The 15929-nt window shown below is 43.3% G+C and overlaps 1 protein-coding gene across 1 annotated transcript; it reads right to left on the minus strand.

The window, feature by feature from the left end:
• Window positions 1-1195: 1195 nt before the first annotated feature.
• MAL2 (mal, T cell differentiation protein 2) lies at window positions 1196-14934 on the minus strand. The gene is made up of 4 exons (XM_038390997.2): window positions 14636-14934; window positions 11830-12000; window positions 4377-4526; window positions 1196-2062 (listed from the first exon to the last, which is right to left on the minus strand). The coding sequence occupies exons 1-4, from the start codon at window positions 14768-14770 to the stop codon at window positions 1991-1993; spliced, it is 528 nt and encodes a 175-aa protein (XP_038246925.1). The 5' UTR covers window positions 14771-14934; the 3' UTR covers window positions 1196-1990.
• Window positions 14935-15929: the final 995 nt, after the last annotated feature.

Here is a 15929-nt window from a genome sequence, read left to right on the forward strand (position 1 = left end):
CCCTAGGTCCTTTTCCGCAGAACTGCTGCCGAGCCATTCGGTCCCTAGTCTGTAGCGGTGCATTGGATTCTTCCATCCTAAGTGCAGGACCCTGCACTTATCCTTATTGAACCTCATTAGATTTCTTTTGGCCCAATCTTCCAATTTGTCTAGGTCCTTCTGTATCCTATCCCTCCCCTCCAGCGTATCTACCACTCCTCCCAGTTTAGTATCATCCGCAAATTTGCTGAGAGTGCAATCCACACCATCCTCCAGATCATTTATGAAGATATTGAACAAAAATCACATCAGCCACACTATCAGAGGCTCGTTCACCTGCGCATCTACCAATGTGATATATGCCATCATGTGCCAGCAATGCCCCTCTGCCATGTACATTGGCCAAACTGGACAGTCTCTACGTAAAAGAATGAATGGACACAAATCAGACGTCAAGAATTATAACATTCAAAAACCAGTTGGAGAACACTTCAATCTCTCTGGTCACTCGATCACAGACCTAAGAGTGGCTATCCTTCAACAAAAAAGCTTCAAAAACAGACTCCAACGAGAGACTGCTGAATTGGAATTAATTTGCAAACTGGATACAATTAACTTAGGCTTGAATAGAGACTGGGAATGGATGAGTCATTACACAAAGTAAAATTATTTCCCCATGGTATTTCTCCCCCCCACTCCACCCCCCACTGTTCCTCTGATATTCTTGTTAACTGCTGGAATTAGCCTACCTTGCTTGTCACCATGAAAGGTTTTCCTCCTTTCCCCCCCCTGCTGCTGGTGATGGCTTATCTTAAGTGATCACTCTCCTTACAGTGTGTATGATAAACCCATTGTTTCATGTTCTCTGTGTGTGTATATGAATCTCTCCTCTGTTTTTTCCACCAAATGCATCCGATGAAGTGAGCTGTAGCTCACGAAAGCTTATGCTCTAATAAATTTGTTAGTCTCTAAGGTGCCACAAGTACTCCTTTTCTTTTTGACTTCAGCAAGACTCTGCTGAAGGATCTTCCTTCAAAGATTCCTGTAAAGATTCCTTTGCAAGATTGGGACTTTAGGATGCAACAAATATACCACTGCAAAAATGTAGATCAGAGAGAATTCAACATTCTGTAATACTCCATTCAAATGATATTGACTCATACAGTAAACAAATAATGCAGCACATGAAGTAAAAACCGTACCCACAACAAGGTGAAACAGTTCAAATACTTTGTTTTAAACCAAAACATACCAGATATACACAACACAAACACACTGTTTACATTTTGCAATATAAACAGACTTGACAGAACTAAATCTGTGAATATAGGAAACTACAGAACAATAGTACTAAACAATTTGTATTTACTAAGGAATACAACACAATTATAGAAAAGATCAGATCATCACTGCCAGAAATACTGTAAAGTATTTCACAAGATTGTACTGGAAGGAAACTAAAATAGTTTTTCTTTAAGTTTTGCTTTTAAAAATATTAAGGTAATCTCACAAAAGTCAAGGTAGGCCCTCATCCTGCAAGGAGCACTGTGTGGCAGATGCTTGAATCTGTGCAGAGACCCAGGATTCTGCCTACTTGGAGCTTATGGCAGAAGTGGGGCTTTTAATAATAAGTAACCGTAAGCATTGCAACTTGTAGCTGCCTGTGCATATAACATGTTTGTTTACCTTCCACTTCCTCTCTCCTAATTGTTTAGCACCAAAATTCAGTTGTCTGCTAATGATGCATCTATTTCTCACTAAACTGTATAATACTATATAGATAGTAGAATAATGCTTCTAATTAGCATATAATAAAAGTAAAAAAACAATCACAGATTATTTCAATTAAAGTAATTCTGATATGAGCTTATCTGCATTTTTAAAATAGAATTTATACATAAAAGCCTTTTGGAATTCCGTTATAGTTTGAAAGACAAGTGGCATTTAATTTGATCTTATACACAATTACACAAACTAAACTAGAATGCTGAACCATTAACCTCTTCAAGTGCTATAGTTTCCATCTTCTTAAAGCAAGGGCTGTGCTACAACCATAACAAATGGTTGTTGCAAAGGCAAAAATCTGCAGAAGAAAACGAGATGAATCACATATGAGATTTCTATTACTGCTCTTTTACTTTTACTTTTCCCATAACCACATTTTACAAGGAAGCTTCAGAATCCCTCTCCCTCCCCCCCAGTTAGCCAGAAAGCCATAATGAAGATTGGTTGTGACCCCCTGAGATCCTATCATGACCCTGAGGTTGAGAACTTATGTGCTATTGCTTTGACAACATTTTGTCAAAAGCATCAAATCCTGACATCACTTTGCTACTCTGTAACTAAAGTAGGTCTTTTACTTAGGTCCTGGTGAAACCCTCTTAAATACTTATTTTTATACCTTGTAATCAAGTTTATTCTCATTATCAAGGATGAACACAGTCATTTGGCTTTTGTTTGTATTAGTATTTAATTTCATTCATCTTCAAATTAATGCATCTGACTCCAGCAAACATAAACTGAGGAGAAAGCTACCACTAAAACAATATGGTATCAACATTTATTATTTACTTGTAGAAATGAAGAAATGAGCACTTTTTTGGGGGGGGAGAGGGGGGGAAATCATTGAAGATAATCAGCCACTGGAATAAGTTACCAAGGGTTCTTGTAAAGTTTCTAGCACTTACGGTCTTTAAATAAGGACCGGATGGATGTCTTTCTGTAAGAAGTGTTATAGCTTAATCACAAGTTGTTTCGCTGGAGGAATCGTAAGGTGAAATCTATGTTTGTGTCCATCCTAGAAGTTATACTAGATGGCTCTACGAATGCATTTGTGAAGAACTAGGGAGGATGGAAACTAGAAAGGGATTTATTAAATTGAAACACTTTCTAATGTGTTCCAGTTCAGAATGATGGAGAGCTGCCTCTCCCTCTCTCTACTGGGAGTCACTTAGATTATTACATCCTACCCATACTAAACATGCTTTGAATGAGATAATGAATGTTTGGAAAACTGATGGTAATAATTGCTGGGACTATTACTTTTTTAAAAAGAACCTACACACATGCTTTCATCTATAATATAAACAGCTGGAAAGTCATTGTCTTGACAACAGATATTGAGCAAGGCTTTAATTTTTCTGTTTTCTCTATGCAGTCTTTATTTAACATTTTCTTGGTTAATGGCAGCAAAAATGAACTTGTGACAAGATGATAATTATTTTCAGACATACTAAGTTTTAATTAAGACACTTGGGGAACAGCTGTGAAGGAGCTAGGGGTCAGAGCTCTTCTGTTTGGCTCGTCTTCCCCACATCCCATGAGCGCTGTGTGGGGCCTAGAGACTGGAGCTTCTTCCCTACCTACAACCTGGAACAGCCCAATGGGGAGCTTCACAAGACCCCCCAACCCACTACAGCCAAACTATGCGAAAGGCAGGAATTTTGCATACTAAGTGGAACTTTGCATCACACAAGCATTACAGCAGTGCTCTAGGAGCTACACTGGCTCCTCATAAGTTTCTGGGTAGAATTCAGTAAGCTGACCTATTAAACAGACCTGACCAATTTGGGACATGGTTAATCTCTATTCCCATGCCATACTGCCATAGCCAGGATCAGTTGGAGCTGCCTTGTTATAACTGGGAGGATGCTGCTTGTAGAGGAATCTCAGTGAGCTTCCTAGACTTTGAAACTAATTCTTCACATCTAGACCCACTGCAGCCTGCATCTGTCAAGCTGCAAAGCTCATCCGTAATTTTTTTTGTCTTTCAGAGAGAATGGGCTGAGCACTGGAGCTATTTATTTGTTTTATCTTCATATCAGCTGGTAGATATGTCTAGGTGGGTTGAGCAGTCCTTTATCATTTTTGTATTGTGTATTTTAATTTTTGTGATGGACACCTACAGAGGTTTTTAATAAGCTTAAATAAATGTATATGATCCTATGATCTATACAAGACACTGTTAGAAGGTGTAAAAACTAAGACAGTACTTCCAATCCCTTGTGCTAAACCCATTGGCACACATCTATGGAAGAGGCAGCATTGTTCAAATGCAAAGGAAAACAATTAATAATTGAGCCTTCACTTCCACCGACTAGTATGCCTCACTCTAAATGTTCCCTTATGATCATATATAAAGAACATTATTCTGTAGTGTAGCAAATACCTAACACGGCTGCTATTCTGAAACCTACCACACAGTAACTTGTTGGGGCGGGAGAGAAATAAAAAAATTAAATTATCAATACGTGAATATTCAGTGCTGTGTAACACACAAAAACAGACAGTCTCTTCCCTGAAAAGTTTACATTCCAGTTAGCCATTAGATTGGTTGGGTAGCTAAAAAGGGTTAAAACAGATTTCCATCTCTTGATGTATATCTATGAAATACTTACTGAGGCTGCTATGCTTATGTTATAGTCTCGATTGCTTAGCAACATACTGTCATTTGATAGAAGTTGATAATTATGTAGAGATGTTGTTGCTGCTTGCAATAAAAAGGCTCCAAAATAAAAGACAAAAGTAGCTGCATGGAAAAGAAAATCCTGAAAAGAAAGTGACAGAATTAGTCTATGTTGTAACTGACTGGATATTTGCATTCTTCCTAACTAATCTCTAAGTTTCAGTGCAAACAAAATGCAAACAAAAAGCAATCTTAAAGGTGCCATATAGAAGACTTGCAGGTCATTCATCTAAAATTAATGGCATCAGAGTGTAGTCATATTACAATGAAACACACCATAGTAAGAAACTTTTTAATCTTTATATCCTAAAAAAGTATACAGGGTGATACTACTCAGTTATGTTACTGTATAATACTATAAAAATGAAAACAACAATACCCACACCTTTAAAATACTGTATAGCTTGACCTCTTAAGTGATCTAGGTCAGCAATTATGTTGCCATGTTTTAAGGCACATTTGCAATAACAGCTATAACAACCCAGCAACTTTGTTACTAAAAAAGCAACAAGAACCACTATTTAAAAGTAGTATGATGCATATCATATTTAGAGTAAAAACACAAAGCACATCCTATTACTCTTCTCTCACGCACACTATATTGTGCACATTTGTGTATACAAACATTTGCTATTTACATTCATTTAAAGAGGTGTTTTAAGTGTTAGTTTTAATTTCTATACACTATACATTTTTAAGTGATTTATTTTAAAAACTTTTCAGATTAGTTTTACAGCTGTATCAGAAAATGAATGATTGTTTGGTTATTTCATTTACCAAAGGTAACTGAAGCATATATTTATGAAGTCAGTGGGAGGTGAACTATCTCCAATTCAACAGATTAATCATTAATATCTGGAGGATTTTCTTGCCATGCCTGTATTAGGAGGAGAACATCACCAGACAGATATTTAAATTGATTTATTTAAACTAAAACAATGATGTTCTGTATTCTGGATTTTTTTCTTCAACATCAAACATATAATATTTTAACAAAACAAGCATATGAATTTTTGAATTTAGTTAAACATTAAAGTTTTTTAAAATCAGGTTTGTTTATGTTAAAATTGTTTTTAACTAAAATAGTTAAATGAAATATTTAAAAAACCAACAACAAAAATTAAACTCTGTCAGCCAGGTCAACATGAGAAACTTAAAATATTGGCTTCTGCAGCTAATTCAGTCGTCTTCACCTTCATTTTCCTGTTTTTTCATAATCTCGAAAAGAAAAAAGCTTTCCTGCTTTTTCAGGTCCAAAACGATTTCTCAATTTGGAATGAATTAGTCCAAAGTAAGACAATATTCTTTCTATACTGGCAGAAGAAGCTACTGCTGTTAAAAGTGAGATTATCGCTTCAACAGTCTCTGAATCCAAGTGCTTAAGTGACTTCCACCAGTTCACTGCTGTGATTTTCTTTAAAACATCATCAGCAAACATATATTTCTCGAATGGTTCACCCTTAGCTCTGAAGTTTATTATAGTTGGCATTATGGAGGGATGATTGCTGGATGTCCATGTCATAGCCAACTTCTCATCTTCAGCAGTTAAGGTTTGACCCTGGTACCAAGTATTGAGAATATTTGCAAGAAAATGAGCTGGACATAGTGCTTGTCCCATTCATTTTTTTTTTTAACGCTTGTAATTTAACTCTGTCATTGCACATTTCTCTTTTTAAGATCTCACTCAGTTCCTTCCAAATTTCAACAGCGTCAGCAATAAACAGCTATTTCCCTGCATTTTGTTCAAGGCTACAGAAATAGGCTTCAGGGTACTCAGCATGTGTTCAGTATTTCTCTTAGCCCAGTGTTGAGAACTTTGGCTGTGACAGTGCCATCTATTTTTTCATGATTTTGTTCATAAACTGTCATCAGATTAGGCCAGTTCTTGATATAGTGCTCAAAACAGTCCACTGCTGAGTTCCATCACATGTCTTGTAGGAGAGTTAGCTTGGTTCCTCCCACTTTTTTCAGAGCAGCTGCTGCAAAGTGGTTGTTACGGAATTTCAACAACATTAGCCTTTATTTCTGGAACACTGAAGTCTTTGGCTAGGAGGTGCATCAAATGAGCACTGCAACCGTATATTAGCATCTTGGAAACTCTCTTCACTCTATTCTAAATAATTTCTTCTCATCTTGGATACATTTGCAGCATTGTCTGTGGCCAAGCTGCGAACTAGACATTTGAATTTTTTTTCACAGTTTGTTATAGCTTTTACTGCTACTTCTTATAAGTATTCTGCTGTGTGTGCATTTCCTGATGTATCAATTGTTTCTGTAAGGAAGACATTCCCTTCTTCTGTTATCACACAAGCACATACAACAGAACCATTGTGCACATTGCTCCACCCATCAAGACTCAGGTTAACAATTTTACCCTCTAGACTGTTCGCACACAGCTCAATTTCTCTTTCATACACTTTATCCAGCAATTTGCCTATGACATCTGCTCTGTTGGGTGGACTGTATCCTGGTCTTACTGACTGAACCATATTAATGAAGCGTGGGTTCTCAATCGTACGGAAAGGAGAGTCTGTTGCATAAACAAACAGGGCAATTTTTTCATCAATTACCTCTTTTTTTTAATCTTCTGGTTCTTATCACAAATTTATATATGGTTGTTTCTGGATGATGGAGTTTTTGTTTTTTTTTTTGCTACCGTGGCTATGTGACATACATGATGTGACTGAAACATGATCATTGGCAGATAACTCTGAAACTATAGAAAATGATGGTGATCTTGAAGGTGGATAGTCTTCAGAATCCTGTATGTTGAGGATGGATTCTCCTACACAAAATAAATCAATGCAGTTATTTAATTATTATTACCATACTGATCATTTAGTATTACTCATTGCATTCACTGACACCCAGTACTACTTTAAAGGTGAAATTGTGAAGGGAAGATCTGCCTATTTCAGCTATTTATTTTTTATCACAACTGCATCTAAAATGATAGTATCATAAAGTAACAACTATATTTTTTGCTCAAACATGAGAATTCAAGAACAGTCCAGAAGGAAGACAGGCAGTCCTTAAGAAAGAAGTATGAAATAAAAAAAGTTTACCAACCTGAAGATCCTGCATGTTCAGACATGTTCCTTTCATCATCTTCAGTGCAGCTTCCTCCTGAGAAGGAACACTTCTCAAGATGTTGTTTCATTTGGGCAACCAGGCCTTACATTTCTTTGTGGCACTGTTTGCATTTTGCACGCATGCCTGTCTTACCCACAGAGAGAGGAACTTCATTAAAATATTCCCAAACTGGGTCTCTTTTACGGCCTGCTGCCATTATAGGTTTTCCCTTCTAGTGAGAGAATGGTATTGGTAGATCTCAAATCAATGAAGGCTACACTCAGAAATACCTCAAGACTTCTGGAATTTGCTGCTCAAACAGTCTCACTTTTGTTTCTACTGCCTATCCCTCCCTTCTCACATTTATCTCCAGACTTTTTCTTCCTGTCCAGATCTATTCCGCACCCAACAATCTTCTAGTCATTGAACTTTTTGAAACTTTCCACATTTAGAGACAGGTAAGGGATTGACTCTGTACACAAATTTGCAGAAGGACAACTGGGTTCAGGTCTGTTATTTCTCACCTCTATATATTATTTATTTATGTATTTAAAACCATTTTTGCTGTTAACAAGCATGTTATCTCTGGAGACACAAATCCACAGTTTGAGAACTGCAAAACTAAGCATCTCTGATGGTATCTTCTAGACTGAGCACTGAGTCCCATTGGGTAGATAGAAAGATTAACCTAAATAATCTATACAGAAGCCTCTGGAACCCCATAAAATTGGGTCCCTAATCCATGAACTATTGGAATTCATTTACAAAACTTTTCTTAAACATTACATGAATATATTGTCTCATACTATAGAATTAGAATGTATAATCCCTATTTCATGATGCTCAAATAAATCTGAGTGTCTTTAAGGTGCCACCGGCCTCCTCATTGTTTTTGTGGATACAGACGAACACAGCTATCCCTCTGATACTGTTCAGAGAGTAGCTTAGTCCTAGCTGTACACAGAAGAGATATTTTCAAAAGAGAACCTGTCATTTCCTCCATCCAGATGCCACACACTCTAACTTCCCTGGCAATAGTTACAGTGAAGATATGTATCAACAGTAAGGTTCTATACGGGACATGACATCTGTGATCCAAAACCTGTTTACTGTTACGGTTTTTAAATAAAAAAGCATGGTGCCCAATTCTCCACTGCCTTACACCCTGCATAATCACTTAAATCTTGTGCAAAGTGTGTGGAAAATACCACCAGATCAGAAGGGAATGGTAGCTTACACCTAGTTTGTGCAGATGTAAATGGCTACACAATATGTAGGGCAGTAGAGAATAAAGTCTATGGTCTTTGTCCTAACATTTGGTTCAGTATAGAGCAGGACAGGGCCGGTGCAACCACTAGGCGAACTAGGCGGTTGCCTAGGGCGCCAAGTGGTTGGGGGCGGCCAAAAGCGCGCTCTGGGGAGGCGGCGGCGGGGAGCTGCCGCAGGGCTCCCCAGGCCGAGGGAGGGGGCGGCATGACAGATGTGTATCAATTACTATTTTTCTCACATAAGGGGGGTTCCAGCAGCAGCACTCTGTTTATTACAGAGAGGTGTCAAAATTCCCTATCCTACCAGATATAAAAATAGCCAACAACAAGCATTTGATAGGGCAAAATCAATACTGTATAATGCATACTCACAAGGAGAGTTATAGGATGAATGTTTGTGTAGTACTTTGAACATTCAAAAAAGCACTATGGCTCCAGTCCAGCAAAGTACTTAATAATGTGCAGAACTTTGTCTGTGATTAGTGTCATGGAAACCAATGACACTATTCACTTGCTTAAAAGTAATGCACATGCTTTATGTGCTTTCCTGCATACTAACTGATGTGACTGCCACTGAACAACACTAACAATCCTCTGTGAAATCCCCTGCAATTTCCGGCTCACAATCCCTGGATCATGACTTTTATTTTGTGAATAAAGCATTAAAAAGTCATTAACTAGCTTAACCTGATTTGTGGTTTAATTCCATTTAAGAGCTGAAGTTGTACTTTGTTTGTATGTACAGTGAAACACTGGTGCTACAATGCTAAAGTCTGTTTGGGCAGAATCCAGAGTATCACTGCTAATGGACTCATTACACAAGTTTAATCTTTCAAACACCAAACTTCAGAAGTTCTATGACCTTTGATTCAAGATTTGCACAGATCTAGGGACTCTCACCACAGATACTTGGATATCAAGGGATGCACAACCACGGATGTTTATACTGAAACATACAAATCTGGCTAAAAGCAGTATGATTGCCAGTAATAAAAATGAGCCACACAGAAGAAAGGTTATTTAATGAAGGTGTTGAGCAATTAGGCATAACTGCATTTAATACCATAAAGATGCTAGTGACAGTGGAAGTGGAAAAAGCTAATGTACTCAATGCTTTTTTTGCCTCTGTCTTCACGAACAAGGTCAGCTCCCAGACTACTGCACTGGGCAGCACAGCATGGGGAGGAAATGACCAGCCTTCTGTGGAGAAAGAAGTGGTTCAGGACTATTTAGAAAAGCTGGACGAATACAAGTCCATGGGGCCGGATGCGCTGCATTCGAGGGTGCTAAAGGAGTTGGCGGATGTGATTGCAGAGCCTTTGGCCATTATCTTTGAAAACTCATGGCGATTGGGGGAGTTCTCGGATGACAGCAAAAAGGCTAATGTAGTGCCCACCTTTAAAAAAGGGAAGAAGGAGGATCCAGGGTACTACAAGCCAGTCAGCCTCATCTCAGTCCCTGGAAAAATCATGGAGCAAGTCCCCAAGGAATCAATTCTGAAGCACTTAGAGGAGAGGAAAGTGATCAGGAACAGTCAGAATGGATTCACCAAGGTCAAGTCATGCCTGACTAATCTAACTGCCTTCTATGACAAGATAACTGGCTCTGTGAATGAGGGGAAAGCAGTGGACGTGTTATTCCTTGACTTTAGCAAAGCTTTTGACACGGTCTTCCACAGTATTCTTGCCAGCAAGTTAAAGTAGTATGGGCTGGATGAATGGACCATAAGGTGGATAGAAAGTTGGCTAGATCGTTGGGCTCAATGGGTAGTAATCACTGGCTCCATGTCTAGTTGGCTGTCGGTATCAAGTGGAGTGCCCCAAGGGTGGGTCCTGGGGCTGGTTTTGTTCAATATCTTCATTAATGATCTGGAAGATGGTGTGGATTTCACCCTCAGCAAGTTTCCAGATGACACTAAACTGGGAGGAGAGGTACATACGCTGGAGGGTAGGGATAGGATCCAGAAGGACCTAGACAAACTAGAAGATTGGGCCAAAAGAAATCTGATGAGCTTCAACGAAGACAAGTGCAGAGTTCTACACTTAGCACAGAAGAATCCCATGCACTGCTACAGACTAGGGACCGAATGGCTAGGCAGCAGTTCTGCAGAAAAGGACCTAGGGGTTACAGTGGATGAGAAGCTGGAGATGAGTCAACAGTGTGCCCTTGTTGCCAAGAAGGTTAATGGCATTTTGGGCTGTATAAGTAGGGGCACTGCCACAGATCGAGTGACATGATCGTTCCCCTCTATTCGACATTGGTGAGGCCCCATCTGGAGTACTGTGTCCAGTTTTAGGCCCCACACTACAAGAAGGATATGGAAAAACTGGAAAGTGTCCAGCGGAGGGTAACAAAAATGATTAGGGGACTGGAACACATGACTTACGAGGAGAGCTGAGGGAACTGGGATTGTTTAGTCTGCAGAAGAGAAGAGTGAGGGGGGATTTGATAGCTGCTTTCAACTACCTGAAAGGGGGTTCCAAAGAGGTTGGATCTAGACTGTTCTCAGTGGTAGCAGATGACAGAACAAGGAGTAATGGTCTCAAGTTGCAGTGGGGGAGGTTTAGGTTGGATGTTAGGAAAAACTTTTTCACTAGGAAGGTGGTGAAGCACTGGAATGCGTTACCTGAGGAGATGGTGGAATCTCCTTTCTTTGAGGTTTTTCAGGTTAGGCTTGTCATAGCCCTGGAAGGGTTGATTTAGCTGGGGATTGGTCCTGCTTTGAGCAGGGGTTTGGACTAGATGACCTCCTGAGGTCCCTTCTAACCCGGATATTTTATGATTCTAAGGTCTGATTCTTTGTATATTTTCTCTGCCTGTTATTGCTCACTCAAAAAGCCTCACAATACTATAAAATAGAATGATACAGTATTGCATTTCACCACTTTAATATTTAAGGACCTGATCCAAAGCTCATCAAAAATAATTAGAGTTTCTTCATTAACTTGAATGGGCTTTGGATCAGACCTTAAGAGTCTTATGAAGAGTAAGATCAATTTGTTTTTCTCATAAAATCATGCCCACAAGGAAAAAAAAAAAACTTACCATCTGGTTCCAGTCCACAGCAATTCTATGTGTATAACTAAAAAGGAACACGCCCAGGAAGAGGATGGACAAAAAACAAGCAGTCACTGACACAAACATCACCCATCCCTGCAGCAGAGGCAGTGGAACTCTAGTAGCAGCTATCAAAATCCAGACAAGTGCTCCAAACAGCTGTAGAAAAAAACAAAACCATGATGAGAACAAAGACTTAAAGCTGAGTCTTGTCCAGCCCCTCTGGATTTGAACTAACTATTTATTTATTTTTTAAAGCTTTCAGGTGCAATTTTTTGGCACTGGGGTAAAATTTTCAAAAAAATCCCCTTTTGAAAAGTGACTTAGCTACTCAAACGGCTAAGTAATTGAGAGTCAGTGAGAAACAAGATTGTAAAACCTTTTTGAAAATGGGATTTAGGCTCCTAAATCACTTAAGTGCTTCTGAAGTTTCATCTGAAATCTGATTTTGAAGGAAATACAGGACAAGTGAAAATATTATCAAAATGCATTTATCCTAAAATATAAATAAATAAATCTGTATCTGTTGCAACTGGTATACCAAGGATGTAAATGAGATTGAAATCTAAATCTTATAGCCATATATAGTTTTGTTAGCTCCCAGCAGATACAGATATGAGATAATTATAAATGTATAAACCAAATTTATTGTTTAGACCCAAAAGAGTAAAAAGCAACAAGCAAAAGTAAAATATAAAAGACTAGCATAACCTTGGTGGACTGCGGAGTCATGAAAATCAGATAAATGAAGTATATCAGCCAAATTCTTTTCACATTAAGAGCTATATAATTAGGAGCAGAATTTATTCCTACAAATTTAAGTTGCAGCACACTGATCTTCTCAATGAATGACTTCAACCATAAACACAGATCTCTGTAAGAGTGATACTTGCTTCCTGAAATGTGTTCCTTTAATACAGAAAGCCTTAACTTGATTGAAATCAAACTCATCTATTAACTGATCACTGCTCAAATTTATATTGAGTTACCATTTCCAGTTCAACCCTCCCAGCATTCAGAGTATAAATTTGGAGATAAAATTTTCAGGCTGCAAGAAGTACAACTTCAAAATAATGCCTGCCTAGTTTCTTCTGAACCTAGGACCTCAGACTTAATTTTCAGAAGAAGTTGCCTGGAGTTGGAGTAAGTATAAAATGCAACCATATGTGGATAAAATGAGGCTGTCGATGTAAAAACGCACTGGCAGCATGCACTCAGCATTCCCATGGATTAGTGTGATCAACCTTCAAAGTTACTTTCAAGGGTTTCTCTTCGGGTTTTAGCTGTTGTGAGGAAGCAGGTTTTCTCCATCTTTATAGCACTGGAGACCCAGAACGTTATTCAGAGAAGAGACGTGTAACGGGTGGTAACAACACAATCTTTTCTGTAACATCCCACGGCTGAGACTGGCAGCAAGGTTACTAATTTAAACACCCACTGTGATCCTTGGCAGGCCCAGTATCAGAGAAACACCAAGACTAAATTGAGAACGTCAGCACCTGTTACGTAAGCTGACCAATCCATCAAGCAGTTCATTTTTGGTCACTGCCGATCTGGGCTCCAGTCCTGCAACAGGATCCACACCAGCGGATCCATGGACCAGCGTGGAGGTCATTTTGGAAAAAGTCAGGGCTGCACGTGGAGGGGAAGGCAGGCCTATAGGGATCCATTTGAAAGATTGGAGCCCCGGTCAGTATTCAAATCGGTGACTGTAAGAAGAAACACATTCTGGGTGAAATCCTGGACTGACTGAAATCCATGGGAGTTTGCCATTAACTTCAATGAGGCCAGCATTTCACCTCTAACCCGTTAGTAATCATGATGCTGCTCCTGCAAACTCCTACCGTTGTCCTACATGAGTAGTCCCATTGAAGTCAAGGGGCCTGGTCATGCCAGTAAGGTTAAGCACGCATGCTAGAGTTTGAGGGATCCTAAAAACAAGCACACTATATTTTTACTTCCTTGGACTTCTGAATCTGATCTAAACGTGTGGAGGATCAAGGCTGTCTTGATTAAAATAAAACAGTGTAAAATACATAGACAATGTTCGGTGGCCTGCTGCCCCGTAAATCAAACGGAATAGGAGCCAAGATACAGCTATGAAAAACGCAGATCTGAGTGGAAATCAGGAGCACAAACACCTCCGGTGTTACTTCAGCACAGTTGTATGTTGCACAGGATCCCCCTTCTGGGGCTTTGAGGTGGGAAAAGGGGATTAAGCAAAATGGTGGTGTCCCCCCCCCGCACACATTCATTCCCCCCACCGACCGTCCTTCCGCCCGCCCCTTGCATAAAGTCCAACGCTCCTGCCCTCCCCTTCGGGGAACGGTGCCTGGCAGGAGCGTGCAGAGTCTTGCTCTTGCTCTCCGCTTTCCTGCCCCTGGAGCAGGGACCTCGCGACGCTCCCGCCACCCGCTCCAGCGGCTGCACCTTTCCCACCTCCAAAATGGCAGGTTAGCAGCGTGGGGGCGGCGGCGCCGCCTGTTCGCAGCAGCCTGGGCTCCGGCACACGGGGGACGGGGCAGGTGGGCACCGCCCGCCGCGGTAGGCGCGACACGGGCCCCGCTGCTTGGGGGCACTTGACGTCGCAGCCCGGCGGCGGCGGCGGAGGCAAGATTGGTTCGGGAGAAGGGGATTTGCTCGGGGAGCTGGTACTCAAGGCAGGAGCGAGCGGGAGCCGGGGAGTGCGGGGCTAAGGGGGAGGAGAAGAGGGGATCGGAGAGGAGACCGGGGCTGAAGAGCGCGGCCATGGGGAGCCCGTGCCCAGCAGCGCTGCTCTCCCCGAGTCACTCACAATCTCCAGGCAGATGAAGGCTCCCGAGTAGGTGCGCAGCATGTCCAAGCCGACGGGCAGCGTGATCCTGGGCGCGGGGAAGTAGGCGGTGGGGTTGGGCGGCGGCGGCGGCATGGAGCCCCCCCTGGCCGACATGCTGCCGCGGGGAGAGCCGAGCTCTGCTGGCCCTGACGTGGTCGCAGGGAGGCTACGCCCAGAGCAGGTGCAGGAAGCGTGTGTGCCACCGCCAAGCACGGAGGCGGCTCCTGCGCCGGGCGCCGCCCAGTCCCCAGCCCCGGGGCTGCTTCGCGCGCCGCCCGCCCCGCCTGGAAGCGGCCGGCCCGGTTCGCAAGGACGCTGCCTGCCCCGGGGGCTTCAGTGCAGCAACAGCCCCCTCGCTCCTGGCGAGGAGCCCAGACTCGGCCCCAGCTCAGGGCCCGAACCCCTCCCCCCCCCCCGGCCCCAGCTCAGGGCCCGAACCCCTCCCCCCCCCCTCTGGCCCCCGGGGCGGCCCCAGCTCAGGGCCCGAACCCCTCCCCCCCCCTCTGGCCCCAGCTCAGGGCCCGAACCCCTCCCCCCCCTCCCCCCCCCTCTGGCCCAGCTCAGGGCCCGAACCCCTCCCCCCCCCTCTGGCCCCAGCTCAGGGCCCGAACCCCTCCCCCCCCCTCTGGCCCCAGCTCAGGGCCCGAACCCCTCCCCCCCCCTCTGGCCCCAGCTCAGGGCCCGAACCCCTCCCCCCCCCTCTGGCCCCAGCTCAGGCCCGAACCCCTCCCCCCCCCCTCTGGCCCCAGCTCAGGGCCCGAACCCCTCCCCCCCCTCTGGCCCCAGCTCAGGGCCCGAACCCCTCCCCCCCCCTCTGGCCCCAGCTCAGGGCCCGAACCCCTCCCCCCCCCCCCCCCTGGCCCTAGCTCAGGGCCCGAACCCCTCCCCCCCCTCTGGCCCCCGGGGCGGCCCCAGCTCAGGGCCCGAACCCCTCCCCCCCCCCTGCCCCCAGCTCAGGGCCCGAACCCCTCCCCCCCCCCCTGGCCCCAGCTCAGGGCCCGAACCCCTCCCCCCCTCTGGCCCCAGCTCAGGGCCCGAACCCCTCCCCCCCCTCTGGCCCCAGCTCAGGGCCCGAACCCCTCCCCCCCCCTCTGGCCCCAGCTCAGGGCCCGAACCCCTCCCCCCCCCCTCTGGCCCCAGCTCAGGGCCCGAACCCCTCCCCCCCCCTCTGGCCCCAGCTCAGGGCCCGAACCCCTCCCCCCCCTCTGGCCCCAGCTCAGGGCCCGAACCCCTCCCCCCCCCTCTGGCCCCCGGGGCGGCCCCAGCTCAGGGC

Source organism: Dermochelys coriacea, chromosome 2 (genome assembly GCF_009764565.3).
Source record: "Dermochelys coriacea isolate rDerCor1 chromosome 2, rDerCor1.pri.v4, whole genome shotgun sequence".
Classification (NCBI taxonomy): Eukaryota; Metazoa; Chordata; order Testudines; family Dermochelyidae; genus Dermochelys; species Dermochelys coriacea.

Excerpts from the sequence above, each read along its gene's own strand:
- MAL2 (XM_038390997.2), bottom strand. The coding sequence starts at position 14,770 with ATGTCGGCCAGGGGGGGCTCCATGCCGCCGCCGCCGCCCAACCCCACC. Across the intron at positions 12,001-14,635 it reads CCTTCATCTGCCTGGAGATT|CTGTTTGGAGCACTTGTCTG; the intron begins GTGAGTGACTCG and ends TTTTTTCTACAG. Across the intron at positions 4,527-11,829 it reads CTGTGGACTGGAACCAGATG|GATTTTCTTTTCCATGCAGC; the intron begins GTAAGTTTTTTT and ends CTTTCTTTTCAG.